At 45.3% G+C, this 21,247-nt stretch overlaps 1 protein-coding gene across 1 annotated transcript in view; it reads left to right on the top strand.

Moving 5' to 3' along the window:
* LOC124789482 (proton-coupled folate transporter) overlaps nucleotides 1–21,247 on the top strand; it is a 302,728-nt gene that overhangs the window by 144,585 nt on the left and 136,896 nt on the right. Inside the window, exon 4 of the mRNA XM_047256860.1 lies at nucleotides 7,765–7,953. Within this exon, the coding sequence (XP_047112816.1) occupies nucleotides 7,765–7,953 (189 nt within the window). The remainder of the gene's footprint in view (nucleotides 1–7,764; nucleotides 7,954–21,247) is intronic.

Raw genomic sequence — 21,247 nt, 5'->3', positions numbered from 1 at the left:
TTTTTTATGGATAGCAATGCGCTACGTCACTGGGCCACGATTGTTCGCAATTGATTTGAAGAACATTCCGGACAGTTTCAGCCAATCATCAGGCCAACCAGATCACCCGGCGTGAAGCCCATCGAACATTCGTGGGACGTAATCAAGAGATCAGTCTTGCACTGTCGCAATTATGGACGGCTATAGAAGCAGCAATGCTCAGTATTTCTGCAGGGGACTTCCAACGACTTGTTGAGCCCATGCCATGACGAATTGCTGCAAAGGGAGGTCCGACACGATGTTAGAAGGTAACCCATGACTTTTTCTCACCACTGTACATTTACTGTAATTATGACATTGTTTTTATAAGGAAATCAGTGATGGCCTGCAACTTGCACGTCCGTAATTGTTTCACAAACAGCTTATTAATGGGCCCACATATACTGAAACGTTTCTGCTTCTGTTATCATACATGTTGTGTACAATTTCGGATAGATGGGGTACAGAGTGATGCAGCAACTTTCTCACACGAAAGCCGGACGGGAACAGAAATGATTAATGAACAGATTAACACGGTAAACAGAAGATTTACTTAATTTGTATTTCTCCAACACTCAGCCTCGTGAGGCCATCTGAGGAGCTACTCGACCGAATAGTAGCGGCTCCGGTCAAAGAAAACCATCATAACGACCGGGAGTGCTGTGTGCTGACCACACGCCCCTCCTATCCGCTTCCTCAGTGAGGATGACACGGCGGTCGGATGGTCCCGATGGGCCACTTGTGGCCTGAAGACGGAGAGAGAGAGAGAGCTCCAGCATACGAAGAATCATTACAAATAATGCAGCCATAAACAGAGTCCAGCTCATACAATAGCAACAAGGATGAGGCTCTCAGCACTAAAGCACGAACAGTGAAATCAGAGGCGTCATTTCCGCAGTATCACTTAGCTCCAAGTGCGAGTGGGGCTGTCTGGCTGCCGCCGCCATCCTACACACGTCAAAAAAAGTTTTGCATCACCCCAGTTCCCAGAACTCCTGATGATAGAGGTTGACTGTGGATATTGTATCACAGACACAGTCCCTTTGACTGTTCGGGTATATTACTAAACCCGCCCAAAGATGTAAACAACCATGGATGAGCAGCGCCTATTAGACGGACGGGGTCCGACAGCCGATCAGTTCCAGTCATTCCATTAGGAAGAAGGTACACGGCTCGTGTTGTCTGTAGTTCAGCCATGCCTAGACGGTCAATACCGTGGTTCCATCACGTCCGCATTGTTGCTTTGTGCGAGGAAGGGCTCTCAACAAGGGAAGTGTCCAGGCGTCTCGGAGTGAACCAAAGCGATGTTGTTAGGACATGGGGGAGATACAGAGAGACAGGTACTCGCTCAGGGCTACTACTGCAGTGAATGACCGCTACCTATGGGTTGTGGCTTGGAGGAACCCGGACAGTAACGCCACCACGTTGAATAATGCTTTTCGTGCAGCCAGAGAACGTCGTGTTACGACTCAAACTGTGCGCAGTAGGCTTCATGATGCGCAACTTCACGCCCGACGTCCATGGCGAGGTTCATCTTTGCAACCACGACACCATACAGCGTGGTACAGATGGGCCCAACAACATGCCGAATGGACCATTCAGCATTGGCATCACATTCTCTTCACCGATGAGAGTCGCATATGCTTTCAACCAGACAATCGTCGGAGACGTGTTTTGAGGCAACCCGGTCAGGCTGAACGCCTTAGACACACTGTCCAGCTGGTGCAGTAAGGTGGAGGTTCCCTTTTTTTTGGGTGGCATTATATGTGGCCGACGTACGCCGCTGGTGGTCATGGAAGGCGCCGTAACTGCTATACGATACGTGAATTCCATCCTCCGACCGATAGTGCAGCCATATCGGCAGCATATTGGCGAGGCATTCGTCTTCATGGACGACAATTCACACCCCCTTCGTGCACTTCCTTCAGGACAGCGACGTCGCTCGACTACAGTGGCCAGCATGTTCTCCAGACATGAGTCCGCAGCTGATGACCTCAGATGTTAAGTCCCATAGTGCTCAGAGCCATTTGAACCATTTTTGTAGCCTTATTTCACATATTCTTCAACCAATTGGTGTAGATAGACTAACGGAATTGAAAAGCTTTACGCCAAGAAGTAACAGTGAGGCATTTATTAAACTTAGGGTTACTTAACGGATTGCTTGTTGTGGTCTTCAGTCGAAAACTGGTTTGATGCAGCTCTCCTTGCTACTCTATCCTCTGCGAGCCTTTTCATCTCCGAATAACTACTGGATCCTACGTCCTTCTGAATCCGCTCACTCCATCCATGTCTTGGTGCCCCTCTACGATTTTTACCCACCACACATCCCTCAATTACTAAACTGGTGATACATTGATGTCTCATTATGTGTTCTCTCAACCGATCCCTTCTTTTGGTCAATTTGTGCCACAAATTTCTTGTCTCCCCAATTCTATTCAGTACCTACTCACTAGTTACGTGATCTGCCCGTCTAATCTTCAACATTTTCTGCAGCATCACATTTCAAAACCTTCCATTCTGTTTTTGTCTAAACTGTTTATCGTTCATGTTTCACTTCCATACATGGCTGCACTCCATACAGATACTTTCCGAAGAGACATCCTAATACTTAAAACTATATTCGATGTAAACAAATTTCTCTTCTTCAGAAATACTTTGCTTCTCATTTCCAGTCTAAATTTTATATCCTCCCTGATTCGACCATCAGTTATTTCGCAGCCCAAATAGCAATACCCATCTGCTGCTTTAAGTGTCTCGTTTTCTAATCTAATTCGCTTAGCATGACCTAATTCCATTCCAATTCCAATATCCTTGCTTTGCGTTTGTTGATGTTCATCTTATATCCTTCTTTCAAGACGCTGTCCATTCCTTCCAACTGCTGTTCCAAGTCCTTTGCTGTCTCTGACAGAATCACAACGTCATCAGCAAACCACAAAGTTTTTATTTCTTTTCCCTGAACTATGATTCTTATTTCAAATTTTTCTTTGGTTTTGTTTACTGCTTGTTCAGTGTACAGATCGAATAACATCGGGGATATGCTACAACCCAGTCTTCTCAGCCACTGCTTCCCTTTCATGCCTCTCGACTCTTATAACTGCCTTCTGGCTTCTGTAAAAGTTGTAAATAGCCTTTCGCTCACTGTATTTTACCCCTGCTACCTTCAGAATATCAAAGAGAGTATTTCAGTCAACATTGTCGAAAGCTTTCTCTGGCTCTACAAGTGCTATAAACGTGAATTCGCCTTTCCTTAACCTATCTTTTAATGTAAGTCGTAGGGTGAGTATTTCCTCGCGTGTTCCTCCATTTCTCCGGACTCCAGACTGATCTTCCCTGAGGTCGGCTTCTACCAGTTTTTCCATGCTTCTGTAAAGAATTCGTGTTAGTATTTTGCAACCGTGATTTATTACACTGATATTTCGGTAATTTTCACACCTGTCATCAACTATTTCCCTTGGAATTGGAATTATTACATTCTACTTGAAGGCCGGCCGAGGTGGCCGAGCGGTTCTAGGCGCTTCAGGTTCAAATGGCTCGGAGCACTATGGGACTTAACTTCCGAGGTCATTAGTCCCCTAGAACTTAGAACTACTTAAATCTAACTAACCTAAGGACGTCACATACATCCATGCCCGAGGCAGGATTCGAACCTGCGACCGTAGCAGTCGCGCGGTTCCAGACTGTAGCGCCCAGAACCGCTCGGCCACTACGGCCGGCTAGGCGCTTCAGTCTGGAACCGCGCGACTGCTACGGTCGCAGGTTCGAATCCTGCCTCGGGCATGGATGTGTGTGATGTCCTTAGGTTAGTTAGGTTTAAGTAGTTCTAAGTTCTAGGGGACTGATGACCTCAGAAGTTAAGTCCTATAGTGCTCAGAGCCATTCTACTTGAAGTATGAAGGTATTTCATCAGTCTCATACATCTTGGACATCGGATGGAAGAGTTTTGTCATGGCTGGCTCTCCCAAGGCTATCAGTAGTTCTGACGGAATATCGTCTACTCCCGGGGCCTTGTTTTGATTCAGATGTTTCAGAGCTCTGTCAAATTCTTCTCGGAGTATCATATCTCCCGTATCATTTTCATCTACGTCCACCTCTCTTTCGGAAATATTGTCTTCAAGTTTATCTCCCTGGTGTAGACGCTCTGTCTCTATATACTCCTTCCACCTTTCAGCTTTCCCTACTTTGCTTGGGACTGGTTTCCCATCTCCATCTTGATATTCATACAGCTTCTTCTCTTTTCTCCAAAGGCCTCTTTAATTTACCTGTAGGACGTATCTATCTTTCCCCTAGTGAAGTATGCGTCTAAACCCTTACATTTGTTCTCTGGCCATTCATACTACTACTACTACTCCGTCCGAACAGGCCTTGGAAGGCCCAACGGTACCGGCCGGCAGTCGTGTCATCCACAGCCCACAGGCGTCACTGGATGCGGACATGGAGGGGCTTGTGGTCAGCACACCGCTCTCCCGGCCATGTCAGTTTACGAGACCGGAGCCGCTACTTCTCAATCAAGAGCTCCTCAGTTGCCTCACAAGGGCTGAGTGCACCCCGCTTGCCAACACCCATCCAAGTGCTATCCCAGCCCGACAGCGCCTAACTAATCTGACGGGAACCGGTGTTACCACTGCGGCAAGGCCGTTGGTTTCTAGCCATTCCTACTTAGCCATTTTGCACTTCCAGTCAATCTCATTTTTAAACGTTAGTATTCCCATTCACCAGCTTCATTTGCTGCGTTTTTATATTTTTTCCCCTTTTATCAATTAGATTTAATATCTCTTGTCTTGTCCAAGGGTTTCCACTAGGCCTTGTCTTTTTACCTATTTGATCACCTGCTGCCGTCATCATTTCATGCCGCGCGGTGTGGCCGCGGGGTTAGAGGCGCCATGTCACGGACTGCGCGGCCCCTCCCGCCGGAGGTTATTAGAGTCCTCCCTCGGGCATGGGTGTGTGTGTTGTTCTTAGCGTAAGTTCGTTTAAGTTAGTTTAAGTAGTGTGTTAGTCTAGGGACCGATGACCTCAGCAGTTTGGTCCCTTAGGAATTCACACAGATTTGAACATTGTTTCATCTCTGAGAGCTACCCATTTATCTTCTCCTGTATTCCTTTCTCCTGTTATATTCAACCGTTGCATAATTCTGGCCCTGAAAGTCTCAGCAACCTCTGATTCTTTCAAATTATCCAAGGTACCATTTCCTTAATTTCCTACCCTTTTCCAATTTCTTCATTTTTAATATACAGTGCATAACCAATAAATTGTGGTCAGAACCTTCCACTTTCTTCAGATGTCTTTCATGATCTCCGTGATCAACATCAGTACGAAATATAACCCCCAAGAGCATAAAACATACTCTTGTATTCTCTGTGGCATGGAAGGAAACAGCCTCCGAAAGTTAACAAGGCATTTATTGCTATGCCTGAAACAGTTGTCGGTTAATGAAAATTGTTGGATTGAGCTTGGCAGGAAAGTAGACATCTTCCCAGCATGTCCCAGACAAGTTAGGGAACCAGTCAGGTCAGTCATGGGTGTGCACATTCCTCACGGCGTTTGTGGTGTGACTTCCAGCGTGAGGGTGTTGAATTATTCTGTTGGAATACACTATTTGGTGCCCTTGACGTGAAGGATATGACAATAGTGTTGGTCATTACTGCCACATGTGGGCGAGCATTCAGACTCCCTTCAAAAATTACCAAATCGCCCCTGTTGTCATGTATAATAGTTCCCCACTTCATGACTACCAGAATTTGGGTGAGCTAGAACAGCTGCTTCCTGTCATTTATATCTACTTCTATACTTTGCGATACTTTGCAAAGCACTGTAAAGTGCTTGGAAGAGAGTAAGTCCCATTCTGACAGTTATTAGGGTTCCTTCCCGTTCCATTCATATATGGCTTGCAGGAAGAATGATTTTTAAATGCCTGTGTGCATGCTGTAATTATTCTGATATTCTCCTCACGATCCCTATGTGAGCGATACATACGGGGTTTTAGTATATTTCCAGAGTCATCATTTAAACCAGTTCTTGAAACTGTGTAAGTGGACTTTCTCGGGATAGTTTACATCAGTTTCCAAGTGTCTACCAATTCAGCTTCTTCAGAATCTCTCCCATGGGTGAAACAAACCTGTGATCATCCGTGCCGCCCTTCTCTGTAAAGGTTCATTATCTCCTGATAGTCCCCTGATAGTCACTGCGCGGGGTAGCCGCACGGTCTCAGGCGCCTTGCCACGGTTCGTGCGGCTACCCCCGTCGGATGTTCGAGTCCTCCCTCGGGCATGGGTGTGTGTATTTTCTTTAGCGTAAGTTAGTTTAAGTTAGATTAAGTAGTGTGTAAGCCTAGGGACCGGTGACCTCAGCAGTTTGGTCCCATAGGAACTTAACACAAATTTCCAAAAATTTTCCTCCTGTTAGCCGCATTTGGCATTGGTCCTACACACTTGAGCAGTATTCTAGAATGGTTCGCACTAGTGATTTGTAAGCATTCTCCTTTGCAGACTGATTGCATTTCCCCAATATTTCACCTGTTCGTCTATAGACATGTTCTCGTGGATCTAGCCCCAAGAAATTGAAGCAAGACTCATCTTTGTGCACCACAGAATGCTATTCATTGTGACAGCTGACACTGTTTCTACACCATAAACGTCTCCATCGTCTGTGGTATGGTGTCAGCGGCAAATAAAATACGGCATTTCGGCATCTCAACCCAGTTTCCAGTAATCTCTTGCCGGTGGTTCTTGGTGGTGCACTGCATCCAGCCTTTACCCAGATTTTAGCTTTTGTTATCTGTCTCTATTCGTCAGTGACAGACGAACAGTCCTGCCAACTTTTCGTGGTGTAGTCCTTCTAGACGGATTCGTTCCTACTGTATCAGCCACGCTGTTATCCAGAGCCCATCTCGTCATCACCCATTCTGCAGTCATTGCACTACAGCTGACTGCTTGTGTCATCTGTCGGTGTGATGCTTCGAAGTCCCTCATATAAGCTGCGTATGCACGTCCATTTGGCATGTTATGTTGCTATCTCCCCTTGTTCCATGCTGTTAGACACATGCGTGTGCTCACATCATTCTTCATCTATAGGAATGGCTTTCTTCGGTACTGTAAATTTGAAATTAAGCTTGTGTAGGCATTAAATTGGAATCAACATATCCCAAAAGTCATAGAGGTACTGGAGTATCAGTTAGGTGGCGTTCAGTAAAGGTGTTCATGATGTAAAACGTTCGATTTCTTTCAGTTTGGATGTTATTCCTTGGTTCTAATCTGCTGCAGCTGAGATTTTATTGTGGCTGGGTCAAATGCTTTCACATGTTCTGCAAACAACATACTCAGTGGTCTGTTGTTTCTAATTAACCGCCCCGATAGCTGAATGGTCAGCGTGACGGACTGCCGTCCTAAGGGGTCAGGTTCGATTCCCGGCTGGGTCGGGGATTTTCTCCGCTCACGGAATGGGAGTTGTGTTGTCTTCATTATCATTTCATCCCCATGCTGCGTGCAGGTCGCCCAGAGTGGTGTCGAATGTAATAAGACCTGCACCAAGGTGGCCGGACCTGCCCCATAAGGGGCCTCACGGCCAATGACGCCAAACGCTCATTTCCATTTCCATGTCAGACTTCCATGTTGGCTGTAGTTTGACTAATAGAAGCAAGCCTCATAATTAATTAGTTTCCGTTTTTTAGCTCGGGTGTCTAATGTGAGACTTTCATGAAACGCAGCTACTGTGGAGACTAATGGAGCATCGACGATACGTCTGTTGCAGCGGACTGGCCGCTGTCGACGGTGCTGTGGTCGGCGGCGCTGCCGAGTGCGCTGACGGGCGCCGACGTGGCCATCTTCGCCAACTGCTTGAGTTACCTGGCTGACGTCACCACCAGGGAGCAGCGCACCCTGCGCGTCGCCGTCCTCGACGTGGTCTACCTCAGCACCATGCCAACTGGCGTTGCTCTAGGTCAGGGGGCTGGCCATTTACGAAAGGATTGGCTCACCTTCTGACTCTACTCTATAAAGCCTTAATGCCAAACAGATAGGCCAAACACCGGTTAGCTACAGAATCACAAGAGTAGCGGTACCTTGACAAGGTGGAACTGACTCTTAAACGTGCTGGACGTGGTCAATCGTAGCACTAGGTCAGGCAGCTGACCAACTGAGATGTCTTTGTGTTACCATTGCTGTAGGAAGCCTCCCTGCTAAACAGACTGGTTATACATTGTGAGCTACAGAGTCACTAGAATAACGGTAGCTAGATGAGGTACAAGTACTGAGACGTTTGAACGTGAGAAACTTCAGCGCTATGCACAAAGGGTACTCTAGATTAGGTTAGGCAGTTAGGGCTGTATCTCCTTTGCTGTTGGAAGCCTTACTGCTAAACATATTGGCTGTACGCTGTCGAACTACAGAGTCACCAGACTAAGAGTACCTGGAGTAAGTGACTCCCACATGTGCTGAACATGGTCAACCTCAGCACTATGCCCATCGGGCCTCTCAAGGTCAGATGGCACATGAAGTACGGTAGAATTGTATCAGCGTGGAAGACTGCTGTAGCATGCCTCATTTCTAAACAGATTGCCATTCCATCGAGTTACAGAATCACTGTGTTACAACCACCTATGTAACAGTATGAAGACGAAGCGGACTTGTAGTGAATCGTGCTGATAGGTTTGTTCAGGTATCCACAGCTATATTTTCTTCAGTGCTTTCGCTAGCTGGTGAACTAAGAGCTCCCGGCCGCAGTGGCCGAGCGGTTCTAGGCGCTTCAGTCTGGAACCGCGCGACCGCTACGATCGCAGGTTCGAATCCTGCCTCGGGCATGGATGTGTGTTATGTCCTTAGGTTAGTTAGGTTTAAGTAGTTCTAAGTTCTAGGGGACTGATGACCTTAGATGTTAAGTCCCATAGTGCTCAGAGCCATTTGGACCATTTGAAGTAAGAGCGATACAGATTCGCACAGCGAACACAGCGATCGCAATGTCAAATGGAAGTTTAGTAAGTTTAAGATCCAAGGTTTAGGATGTCAGAGAAATACACTGATTTTTTAAATCGGGAACCCCTACTCATATGCGGTCACTTCTAGCCGTGAGACGAGGCACTTTCTCTTGCTGAAAGATCCTGTCCTCCTCAGGAACGACGATCATCTCGTACAGATAGATGCGGTTTGCGAGGATGGACTAGTAACCACGTAGCTAAACAGTACCTTTCACAAAATTCAATAGTCCTCGTGAAGCCCTCGACATCATTTCCCAGGCTGTAACTCTGTAGAAATTGTCTCTTATTCTTCCAGAAGTTGTTTCAGAGTGTTTGTCCACCACCGTTTCCCACCAGAGAACAGGGACCATCAGTCCCACGAAAAAGAAAGCTTCACTTGTACGAAAAAGCAATTCTTCACTGTTGCCTGAAGTAAGAACGATACAGATTCGCATAGCGAACACAACGATCGCAGTGTCAAATGGAAGTTTAGCAAGTTTTAAGATCCAGGGTTTAGGATGTCAGAGAAATACACTGATTTTTTAATCGGGAACCCCTATTCATATGCGGTCACTTCTAGCCGTGAGACGAGGCACTTCCTCTTGCTGAAAGATCCTGCCCTCCTCAGGAACGACGATCAGACGATCACCTCGTACAGACACTTGGGGTCTGCGAGGATGGACTAGTAACCACGTAACTAAACAATACCTTTCACAAAGTTCAATAGTCCTCGTGAAGCCCTCGACATCATTTCCCAGGCTGTAACTCTGTAGCAGCTGTTTCTTATTCTTCCAGAAGTTGTTTCAGAGTGTTTGTCCACCAACGTTTCTTACTAGAGAACAGGGACCATCAGCCCCACGAAACAGAAAGCTTTACTTGTACGAAAAAGCAGTTCTTCACTGTTCACCAGCAGAGCAGTTCCTGTCCTGTTTAGCAAAGCGCTGTCTTGATTTAATGATATGAAAACTAAAACTAGTACACTCACGGACCGTGAAGAATTAATAGCAACTAGAGCATCCAAAGAAGGGCTGGCAGAAACGATACCTTCCATAATTTTCGGTCAGATCCTAGCGAACGATCTATCAAAAAATTCTAGGTATTTCTGTTCATATGCCAAGTCAGTGTATGGATCCAAACTTTCCATTCAGTTTTTGAGTAGCTAGTGTGATCCAAAACACGATGAGAGGATAGTGGATCCTCAGTGTATACAAAGACAAGTAGCATGGGTTTTATTTACAGGCGAGTGACACCATTGTATTGTAGAAAGTTCTTGTTTCAAAATTCCAGAATCTCGCTTTTGGCAAGAAATTTGAAGATAATATTGATTATTTACCGCTTGTAAGAGACAGTTAGTAAGCATTTACTCTATATTCCATTCTTGAATGAGCTACACAAGAACATTAACATATCACGTCATGGAAAGCCCTTCCTGTTAACATGAATATTGAGAAAAAGATTTCTGAAAAAAAAAGGGAAAACCTATACAAGTCGCGTGGTCTGTACACAACATATTTTGAGCGGATTATATCCACCTCTAACTCCAGTTCGTCGTTTGCTTGATTAAATTTACATTTTTTAAGCAGTTTGTGCTAATTTTTGTAATTATCTTGTACGTTACAAATAGTAAGCTTATAGGTCTGGAGTATTTATGTTTTGCCCCACTCTCTTATTTTCAAGTTCATCCACTATTTAGTAATATAAGAGCATAGGATTTTGCGGCCAGAGTCAATTTGCACTACAGTCCTTCTTGGTGTGAGACCACGAGGTACACTGTTGTTGTTGTTGTGGTATTCAGTCCAGAGACTGGTTTGATGCAGCTCTCCATGCTACTCTATCCTGTGCAAGCTTCTTCATCTCCCAGTACCTGCTGCAACTACAGCCTTCTGAATCTGCTTAGTATATTCATCTCTTGGTCTCCCTCTACGATTTTTACCCTCCACGCTGCCCTCCAATACCAAATTGGTAATCCCTTGATGCCTCAGAACATGTCCTACCAACCGATCCCTTCTTCTAGTCAAGTTGTGCCACAAATTTCTCTTCTCCCTAATTCTATCGAATACCTCCTCATTAGTTATGTGATCTACCCATCAAATCTTCAGCATTCTTCTGTAGCACCACATTTCGAAAGCTTCTATTCTCTTCTTGTAAAAACTATTTATTGTCCACGTTTCACTTCCATACATGGCTACACTCCATACAAATACTGTCTGATTTCTGAAACGACTTCCTGACACTTAAATCTGTACTCAATGTTAACAAATTTCTCTTCTTCAGAAATGCTTTCCTTGCCTTGCCTTGGAGGTACACTATCTGATCAAAAGCATCCTAACAATCGTTTATGATGCAGAATTGATCATTAGATGACACGAGAGGCAGACTAGTCAGTATAAAATTGGGGGGGGGGGGGGGGGGGGAGTATTGTGTTGTCAGAGGAAAAGCAGTAACGGCAGAACGGGTCAGTCAAGAGAGCTCAGTGACTTCGAACGTGGACTAGTCACTGGATGTCACTGGATTAACAAATCCATCAGCGACATTTCTGCCCTTCTAAGTCTGTCCGAGTCGACTGTTGGTGATGTGATTCTGAAGTGGAAACTCGAAGAAATAACCACAGCTAAAGCTAGGTCACACAGATCTTATGTACTGACAGACAGGGACCATTGAGTGTTGTGGAGGGTAATTGTGAGAAACTGCATGAAATCAGTGGAAGAAATCACTCGTAAGTTCCAAAATGCTATCAGCAGTCTAGCTAGCACAGTGACTCTGCACATGGTGTTAAAAAGAATGGGGTGCCATGGTCGAGCAGATTCTTATAAGCCACACATTACTGTAGCGACTGTTGCAGTGGTTAAAGAGCGACGCCGCTGGATAGCGGTTGACTGGAAAAGAGTGATTTGGGGTGATTAATCATGCTGCACTGAGGTAACAAAACTCACGGGATACCTCCTAAGCCGCGCGGGGTAGCCGCGCGGTCTAAGGGGTCTTGTCACGGTCCGTACGGCTCCCCCCGTCGGAGGTTCGAGTCCTCCCTTGGGTACGGGTGTGTGTGTGTGATGTCCTTAGCATAAGTTAGTTTAAGTTAGATTAAGTAGTGAGTAGGCTTAGGGACCGATGACCTCAGCAGTTTGGCCCCTTAAGATCTTACCACAAAATTCCTCCTAATATCGTGTCGGGACTCCTTTTGCCCGGTGTAGTACAGCAACTCGACGAGTCATGAACTCAACAAACTGTTGGAAGTCTCCTTCAGAAATACTGAACCATGCTGTCTCTATACCCGTCCATATCGCCGAAAGTGTGGCCAGTGCAAGATTTTGTGCATCATCTGACCTCTCGATTATGTCCCATAAATATTCGATGACATTCATATCGGACGATCTGGGTGGCCAAATAATTCGCTCGAAATGTCCATAACGTTCTTAAAATCAATCGCGAACAATTGCGACCCAATGACATGGTGCATTGTCATCCATAAAAATTCCATCGTTGTTTGGTAACATGAAGACCATGAATAGCCTCAGGTGGTCTCCAAATAGCTGGATATAACCGTTTCCAGTCAATGATCGGATCGGATTCCATGTAAACACCGCCCACATTATTACAGAGTCACCACCAGCTTGCACAGTGCCTTTTGACAACTTGGGTCCATGGCTTCGTGGGGTCTGCGCCACACACGATCCCTACCATCAGCTCTTATCAAGTGAAATCGGGACTCATCTGACCAGGCCACGGTTTTACAGTCGTCAGGGGTCCAACTGGTGTGATCACGAGCCCCGAAGAGGCCCTACAGGCGATGTCATGCTGTTGGCAAAGGCACTCGTGTCTGTCGCCTGCTGCCATAGCCCTTCGTCAGATTTCAGCGCTCTGTCGTAACGGATACGTTCGTCGTACGTCCCACATTGATTTCTGCGGTTATTTCATTCAGTACCGATTGTCTGTTAGCAGTGGCAGCTCAACGCAAACGCCATTAATCTCAGTCAATAAGTGAAGGCCATCGGCCACTGCATTGTCCGTGGTGAGAAGTAATGCCTGGAATTTTGGTATTCTCGGCACACTATTGACACTGTGGAACAGGGGGTATGGAATTCCCTAACAGTTTTCGAAATGGAATGCCCTGTTCGCTTACCTCCAACTACTATTCCGCGTTCAAAGTCTGTTATGTTAATTTCCGTTGTGCGGCATCATGTGACTACAAATGATAGCTCCGGCAATTCACTGCCCTTTTATATCTTGTTTACGCGATACTACCGCCATCTGTATATGTGGATAACGCTATTTTTGTCACCTCAGTGTATATATGCTGTGGTAAACCAATGGAAGGGCTTCAGTTTGGCGAATGCCTGGCAAACGTTACCTGCCCTTATGTGTAGTGCCAGTAGTGAAGTATAGAGGAGACCGTTGTAAGATTGTGGTTTTGTTTTTGCTTGCTTATTCTTGAACTGAGAACAACTGTGTGAGGTGAAATTACGAATATTGCTCACCAAATTACAACTTTTCACACAGTTTTCAACTCGCCAACATAAAAACAGTGCAATGGATAAAGCATCTTGCCAACATCAAAAAGTGAAATAAGTTTATACACAACAATATTAAACGGCTCTGAGCACTATGGTACTAAACTTCTGAGGTCATCAGTCCCCAAGAACTAGGAACTACTTAAACCTAACTAACCTAAGGACATCACACATACCCACGCCCGAGGCAGGATTCGAACCTGCGCCGTAGCGGTCGCGCGGTTCCAGACTGTAGTGCCTAGAACCGCTCGACCACCCCGGCCGGCTCAATATTAAATATTAACTCTCTGAAAGAACATTAATCTTAAGCTCAATATTACGAAAGTTTAATTGGAAGTTTCTTTACATTAATCATAAGCACAATAATATGAAAGTTTAATTGGACATTTCTTTACAAAATTCTTCCTACACATACGTTATGGTGTTGGTCAGTACTACGAAAATCGTCCGATTCCGGTTCAAAGTTCGACACTATTTAGGATGACAATCAAGTCTACAGTGGATGTTTAGTCAAGTGACAAATTTGAGCACAAGATCACCGAAGGCCACTCGAGTTTACAGTGGACACAACCTGATGAACCAACAAAGTTTACGCCTCTGCACGCAGTATTTACCTTAAGCTGCGACGTGCTGCTGTCTGCAAGGCCACTCTCTCCCAATGAAAGTCCTACAAAACTAATTTGGCCTTTTCTGAACTTTCCAGCAGAAACTTTCCCTATGTTTCTTGTTATGCGAGAAAACATGTACTCAGCTCTAGTCTTATTATGTGGCGATATACCTGCGCATCGTTGGAACAGCATGCATATTACAGTGCCCTCTCAGTTCTCACAAGAACAATTAACTAATGTGGCTGGTTCGACTCTCCACAGTTGGAGCTAAACGTTGCTACAGCTAATTTTAGCTGGAGTGTTGCTACTGTGAACGCAGTGTTCACACCAATTTCTTCTCTGCATCGTATGGAGCATTAAGCGCTCCGTCCTGCACTTGACGCCGGTTCAGAGAAGAGTCCCCACCACCAAAATTTCTCTCTTGTCCTCTCATGGTAGAACTGCCTCCCTCCACTTGGGTTCCTTTTTCACATCACGGCTTTTTCCGACCAACAGGAGCGTTCCTCTTATTTTGTAGAAACACCCTCTACCAATCGCAACGTCTCTTCTATCAAACTGTAGTTTTCTCCTTCCTAGTGAGTTTCCACCAATCGGATGTTTTGTGCCCATTCTAGATGCCTAAAGTACATTGACCTTACCATGTGTCACACTCGCTGGACGAAAATGCGTCACTTGCTTTTGTTCGTATCCTGTAGGCATTTCGAAAGGCAGTTTTCTGAAGCTTCTTCTTTGCTCTTGTACCGATGCCCTCGTTGCAGGCGGCCCTCCAGCTTGAATCACCTGGCTCGGGGTCGCTGTCCTCTTTCCTGCCACCCCTTTAAGTGGTTGCCGGCGTAACTCCCACAGCGCGGTTTCGCTCCGTCGTTGTGGAGCTGGCTTTTCAAAACTAAAAGCGACTCGACTCGCGTTCCCTGTTCTACCTTCCACTCAAAGACATGCATTGTATAGGAATGGTGTGCTAATTACCGTCGATTGACTGTCATCCCTTTTTCCAATACATATTGATAGGCAAATGTTCTCATAACTGTCGATTTACGTTAGGTGTCATCTTCACCTTCTCATTGCGATTTGTAAAGGTGACATGTAAGGTGCGAATCTGACCATTTATTCTGCCACCTTACACAGGTGTTGCCGTGTTGGGGTGTTTTTTGTGGCGAGGGTGTGATCCCCTTATTGCTGTTAAGAAAACGCTAATTGCGGAAGGATACGTACAGTATTTACAGCAATGTGTCCTGTGTACAGCAGAGGGACAGTTTTGATACATTACATGAGTGTGGCAAGGCACCGTGACATTAAGCAGCATCTGTGAAACAATTTTTTGTGGGCAGTAACAGTCATGAAATTTGATTGGCCTGTCCCGAACTGAGCCCAGTGGAACACCTTTGGAATGAGTTACAGCATCGACTTCGCTCCAGCCCCAACGTCTAACATCACTTATCTCTTCTGGTTTCAGCTCTTCAGGAAGTATGTGTAGCGACTCCTCCACAGACATCTCACAGTAAGTGTCCCTAGTAAGGGTCAAGCCTTCATAAAGAAGAAAGGTTGACACATCCCATACTAGTGTCCATTAGTAAGTATCCAGATACCTTTGATCAGTTAGAAAATGTGATAAATTTACCAACATAACGACACGTCACACACCCAGCAGGATTTTTGTTGAAATAGAACTACGTTACTGTCATCTCCAGGCAGATTAAAACTGTGGTCTGCACAGCTACTTGAACTCGGAACATTGCCTTTTGATGGAAACATTCTGTCTGATTGAACTATACAGGGAAAACTCATGGCCCGTCCTCGCAGGTTTACTCCTGCCAATATATCTTCTTCCACTTTTCAGACGTCGCAGACCACTACTACTGCATTGTTCCATTTTTTGGTTCATTGTCTTCCTCCGCAGACATCCAGCAAATAATTGTGGTTGTTCCTTTCGTATAATTTTTCCTGTAGCTGTAATCATTACTATTGGTGTATGGCATGTGTTTCACCCTAAGTTTGGAAATGATTGCTAGAGAAGTTTATAATGCTACCTGGCACTTGCTAGCTGCGAAACGTTCGTGTAAACAAAATTGGAAATGTCACAGTTCATTGGCTCACATTCACGTTATATAGGAGATGATCTAATTATCCTTGATACTTTTCCACTCAGCGGTGCTAGTTATCGCGTTAGTACAACATCATTAAAATCTATACAGATGTACGAGGGTTGGAACTCTAGTAGTGGCAACTATTTATTTACAGCTCGTACAAAATAGATACGTGTTTCAAAGTTTTACTGACCTTCAAAGTAGTCACCAGCATTGTGTATACACCGCTGCCAACGATTTGGAAGTCGTAGGACACTCTTAGCAATGCCAGTTGTTTTGATAGTTCGAGGGGCGCGGTCTATTGCCCAACCAATTTGTAGCAGTTCTGAAGTGAATGCTGTGAAGTGTTTCCTTCAGTTTAGAAATCGAGTTAAGTCGTAAGCTGGTCGTAGGTTATGTTCCAAAAATGAACAGCATAGAGACAGAAGCGGTGACACTTTTTTCAGGACCTGACCATCATTTTGCAGGGCAATGCTAAAGAACGTATAGTGCAAGCTGTTACTGATTTGTTTGACTGATGGGACTGCTAAGTGCTATACCACCTACTGCACTCCTCTGGCTTAAACCCTCGTGAGTTCAGCTCGATTTCTAAACTGAAGGAGACACTTCACGGCATTCGCTTCAGAACTGCTACAAATTCGTCGGGCAATAGACCGCGCCGCTCGAACTGTCAACACAACTGGCACTGCTAAAGAGTATCCTACGACTTCCACATCGCTGGTAACGGGCTATACACAATGCTGGTGACTACTTTGAAGGTCAGTAAAACTTTTAAACACGTATCTATTTTGTACGAGCTGTAAATAAATAGTTGCCACTAATAAAGTTCCAACCCTCGTGTATTTTCTCCGTAGTGTACACTAGAGCAGGCTCATCCAAGAATTGCGCCCGGCGTGCGCTCCCGCGCCCCGCGGGCGCAAGACAGTGTAGTTCAGCGCCCCGTCCGCGACCGTGTGTCGCTAGTGTCGCCATAGGAGAGAGAGAGAGAGAGAGAGAGAGAGAGAGAGAGCTGCGGAGCGACTGACCCCGCACAGCACAGCACTGCTCTGCGCTGGACTGTCCCGCGGTCAGATCTAACGTAAACAAAATATTCTATTTTAGAATTAATTTTATGTAAGGGATATACAGCCTCATTCTTACTGTTAATAGTTACAAGTAAGCATTTTTTGGTATACTTCGTGCTACAATTCTCTGTATCCCATTTCAGAGTTTAGAAATCGCATCCTTAGTTTGCTGTTTTGTACGTAATAATTTTAACTGACCAAGTTTGAAAATTTATTAAAATAGAATTAAGGTTATAAATCTCTTTAATTCTTACAGTCAATATTGTTAAAGAAGACAATTAACATTTTACATGTTTTCCTTTTCGAGGAAACGATTTTGTCTAGACTTGGTACAATATTCCGTGAGACTGCTAACTTCAAAGAATTGGTCAAATTTTTATCGCCAAGGAATGAACGGTTCTTGGCTGGCTCTGAGCACTATGGGACTTAACATCTATGGTCATCAGTCCCCTAGAACTTAGAACTACTTAAACCTAACTAACCTAAGGAAATCACACAACACTCAGCCATCACGAGGCAGAGAAAATCCCTGACCCCGCCGGGAATCGAACCCGGGAACCCGGGCGTGGGAAGCGAGAACGCTACCGCACGACCACGAGATGCGGGCCTCGAACGGTTCTTAGTTTTAACAAGTTACACCTAAGAAAGCGGTCCTTCAGGCGGATATGGCACTGTAGGTCAATCAGCTCTAGTTGAAGCACTTGTGAGACGTCCTCTGCCCCAAGGGAAAACGGGCGAACACATATATCTATCGGCTGGCGTTCGGGCGGTCCGCGCGGCCAGCTAAGCGGCACGGCTCGGCCACTGCAGCAACATACGAATTCGCCCGGGGCGCTGATCGCGGGCGCTGGCGCCCCAGGGGCACAGTTTGGACGAGCCTGCACTAGAGCACGAAATTCGTTAAAATAAGGTGATATTCTTCCTCTTGTACTGTACTTATTTTCTTGCTTCACGGCTAATTTCAAGCTTTCATTTGTAGGTGTCTTTTTTTGTATAAACGCGAGCACACTACGCTATCTCTACGAATAGGGACGCTGCCATTTTAATGAATAAGGCACATTTTTCTATTGCTGGTAGTTGCAAGGGGGGGAGGGGGAGGAAAAGGGGGTAGGGATAACAATATGGAAACGCGATTGTGGGGGTGGATAGCGGCCACGCACCCATCTCTACAAAATAGACCACAAATGCTCAATAAAACTGAGAGCTGGTGAATATGGTGGCCTGAAGAGACGCTACAATTCAGTCTTCTGCTCACAGAACCATTCTTGGAACATAGAATCACCATTGACGAACATAGATTGTACCTTCCGATGGACCTGACCAGCTAAAATGGTCACAAAATCCTTGGCAGTGATGCTATTTTGCAGAGTAGCTATGGGGTCCACGGAATAACACGTTATGACTCCCCAAATTATCATCGAACCACCGTCATGTTTCACCCTTGGGACGTAAACTCAAGTTGGAATCAGTGTGAAACAGGACTCATCCGACCAAATGACTTCCTTCCATTGCTCCGCAGTCCACGTTTGATGTCTTCTGCAGCACGTTTTCCTGTTATGGAGATTTGCATCTCTGATGAGTGGTTTGGTTTCCAGCTCGCCATGCAATTCTGAGCTTATGGAGCTCTCTTGTTGTTGTTTTCCTTCTGGCAGGGTTCTCGAGTGAGACAGTTCTGCAGTGACTTTGGCAGTTGTCGTTCTCTTCTTTTTCGTCACAATCCTGTTCAGTGACCGTCTGTCACAATCATTTGACACACACATTGTTGTCTGCGTCGTGACAGAGCGCATGTTTCTCCGCTTTCCATATATGTAGTATAAATTTGGATATGGTGCGTCTTGAAACGCCAAAAACTTCGGCAACCTTGCTTCCGGAAGCAACCACCATACGAGCAACAAGAATACGGCCGCCCAGAGTGGCCGAGCGGTTCTAGGCGCTACAGTCTGGAGCCGCGCGACCGCTACGGTCGCAGGTTCGAATCCTGCCTCGGGTATGGATGTGTGTGTTGTCCTTAGCTTAGTTAGGTTTAAGCAGTTCTAAGTTCCAGGGGACTGATGACCTCAGCAGTTAAGTCCCATAGTGCTCAGAGCCATTTGAATCAACAATACGGCCACGTTCGAATTCCCTTAGCTCTTATATAACGCACTGACAACTACACAGAACACTGTTCTGACCCGACTAACACTTGCAACGTACTGAGGAAACTGCACAGGTGCGTTCGTGGCCTAATTCAACAGCGCAACCTGCAAGCTTGAGTAGCGTCTGCATTTATGTTTAAGCGTGCAGTTCTCTCGGTGTTCCCATATTTGTGGCCACCACCTATACGTTCATTTAACTAGGTTTCGTCTTGTGCAGGTAACGTAGTGTCCTCCCTACTATACAGAGAATCACTTGAAATGGCCTAAAATGCAGAAAATAGTTGTTTACCGCTAAAATAAATACAGCAGAAGTGAAAAATGCTGCCTATTATCTATGCAGCTAGCTGGGCTTTCCCTGCGCAAAGTCGACAAGCAGCGTGTGCCTGGTTGCCTTCGAACATGAGTTCGTTGTGCCAAACTAAACACAGAAAGCAGTTACCTACCAAATGCGATAAATATACAGTTTTCACACGTTCAAGCGTTCTAAAAGATTATCCGCGACTCCTAAATTTAGCATGTTTAATGGAATACAATTATTAATTCCAATCATAGGGGAAATTCTCCATATATGTGGCTCGTGGATACAGTATTACTCGCGCAAACTAAGTTGACACTCGGCGCAGTGACTGATGGGAGCGACTGTAAAGGGGAAATGCCTTTACGGCCGCTCCCGTCGGCCACCACGCCGAGTGTCAACCTTGTTTGCGCGTGTAATACACTCACAGTGCCTCAGAGTTCGAAAATTAAATTCCGATGGAGAAAACTGCCATGCATAAGTAATACAAACATCAAAAGAAACGTTGCATCAACTCAAGAAAAGTGTTGCATAATCTGAAAAGAAGTTTGTATTACATTTGTGTGCCATAAACACATTCTTCCTCGACTTTTGTTGACATGGTACGAAACACCTACTCATTTGAGCTGTGTAAACTTGTAAATAGCCACTTTATCGCAAGTATACTCATTTAACTGACTGTTGGTTAGAGAGTCACATGTGTTCGTTCGTTCAGAAAACAGTGCAGGGCTTTAGTAAACAAGGTCTGGGCGTTCTGCGGGCCAAAAAGAAGTTTGACCGCCCACGGATTGTTGTTTCATGTCAACAAGAGAAGTTGCATGGCGAATAGCTGCGAGCTAGAATGATGAGGTACGCTCAATGGTACGACTGCGGTCCCACCGGTGTCTGAACTTCTAACCCTCAGAAACCTTCACTAGACTGCCACGATGATACAAATGACGTTGTGAGAGCTAGCGGGAAGCGTGTGTCCAACCAAACTGTGCGAAACAGACTCCAGAACTCTTCTCTGTATTCTGAACGGCCAGGAGAGAACCGATCCTTAAAGGCGAGACACGAAACTGAACCATAGAGATGGACACAAAATTATCAAGAACGGATTATGGAAACTTGGCCCAAAGTTCTCTTCACAGATGAATGCCTCCTATGTCTGATATCAGATGACCATAGTCATAGTGTGTTAAGGGAACCTGATAATGCTGTACGGCAGAGACATGCTTTCTATCGAGTACAGCGATGTGACGATTCCATGATGAGGTAGCATCGTGTTGGAGATGACGGACGTCTTTGTTGTCCATTCACAGCAAACTAAATTGCTCCAAAATTCAGGGATAACATCGTCCGACCAGTAGTTGAACACTAGTCAAGGTTAATAAAGGTGCTTAGACGCATCCACATTTAGAACACGTCACGCCCATTGGCTGCGGGTGTGCGCTTGTACAGGGTGCGGCAGCGTTCATAGTATGATATTAAAAACACACCATCAAGCAGTAACTGTAATTTATTTATTACCTCTTATGTCAATTAATAATTAAAGATATGCCATTTACTAATGTGTAAGTCATTGTCCATAGCGTGGATTACTTTTTGA

Source organism: Schistocerca piceifrons, chromosome 3 (genome assembly GCF_021461385.2).
Source record: "Schistocerca piceifrons isolate TAMUIC-IGC-003096 chromosome 3, iqSchPice1.1, whole genome shotgun sequence".
In the NCBI taxonomy this organism is placed as follows: Eukaryota; Metazoa; Arthropoda; class Insecta; order Orthoptera; family Acrididae; genus Schistocerca; species Schistocerca piceifrons.
The sequence above is the reverse complement of the archived record's forward strand: the minus strand, read 5'-3'. Positions and strand labels throughout refer to the sequence as shown.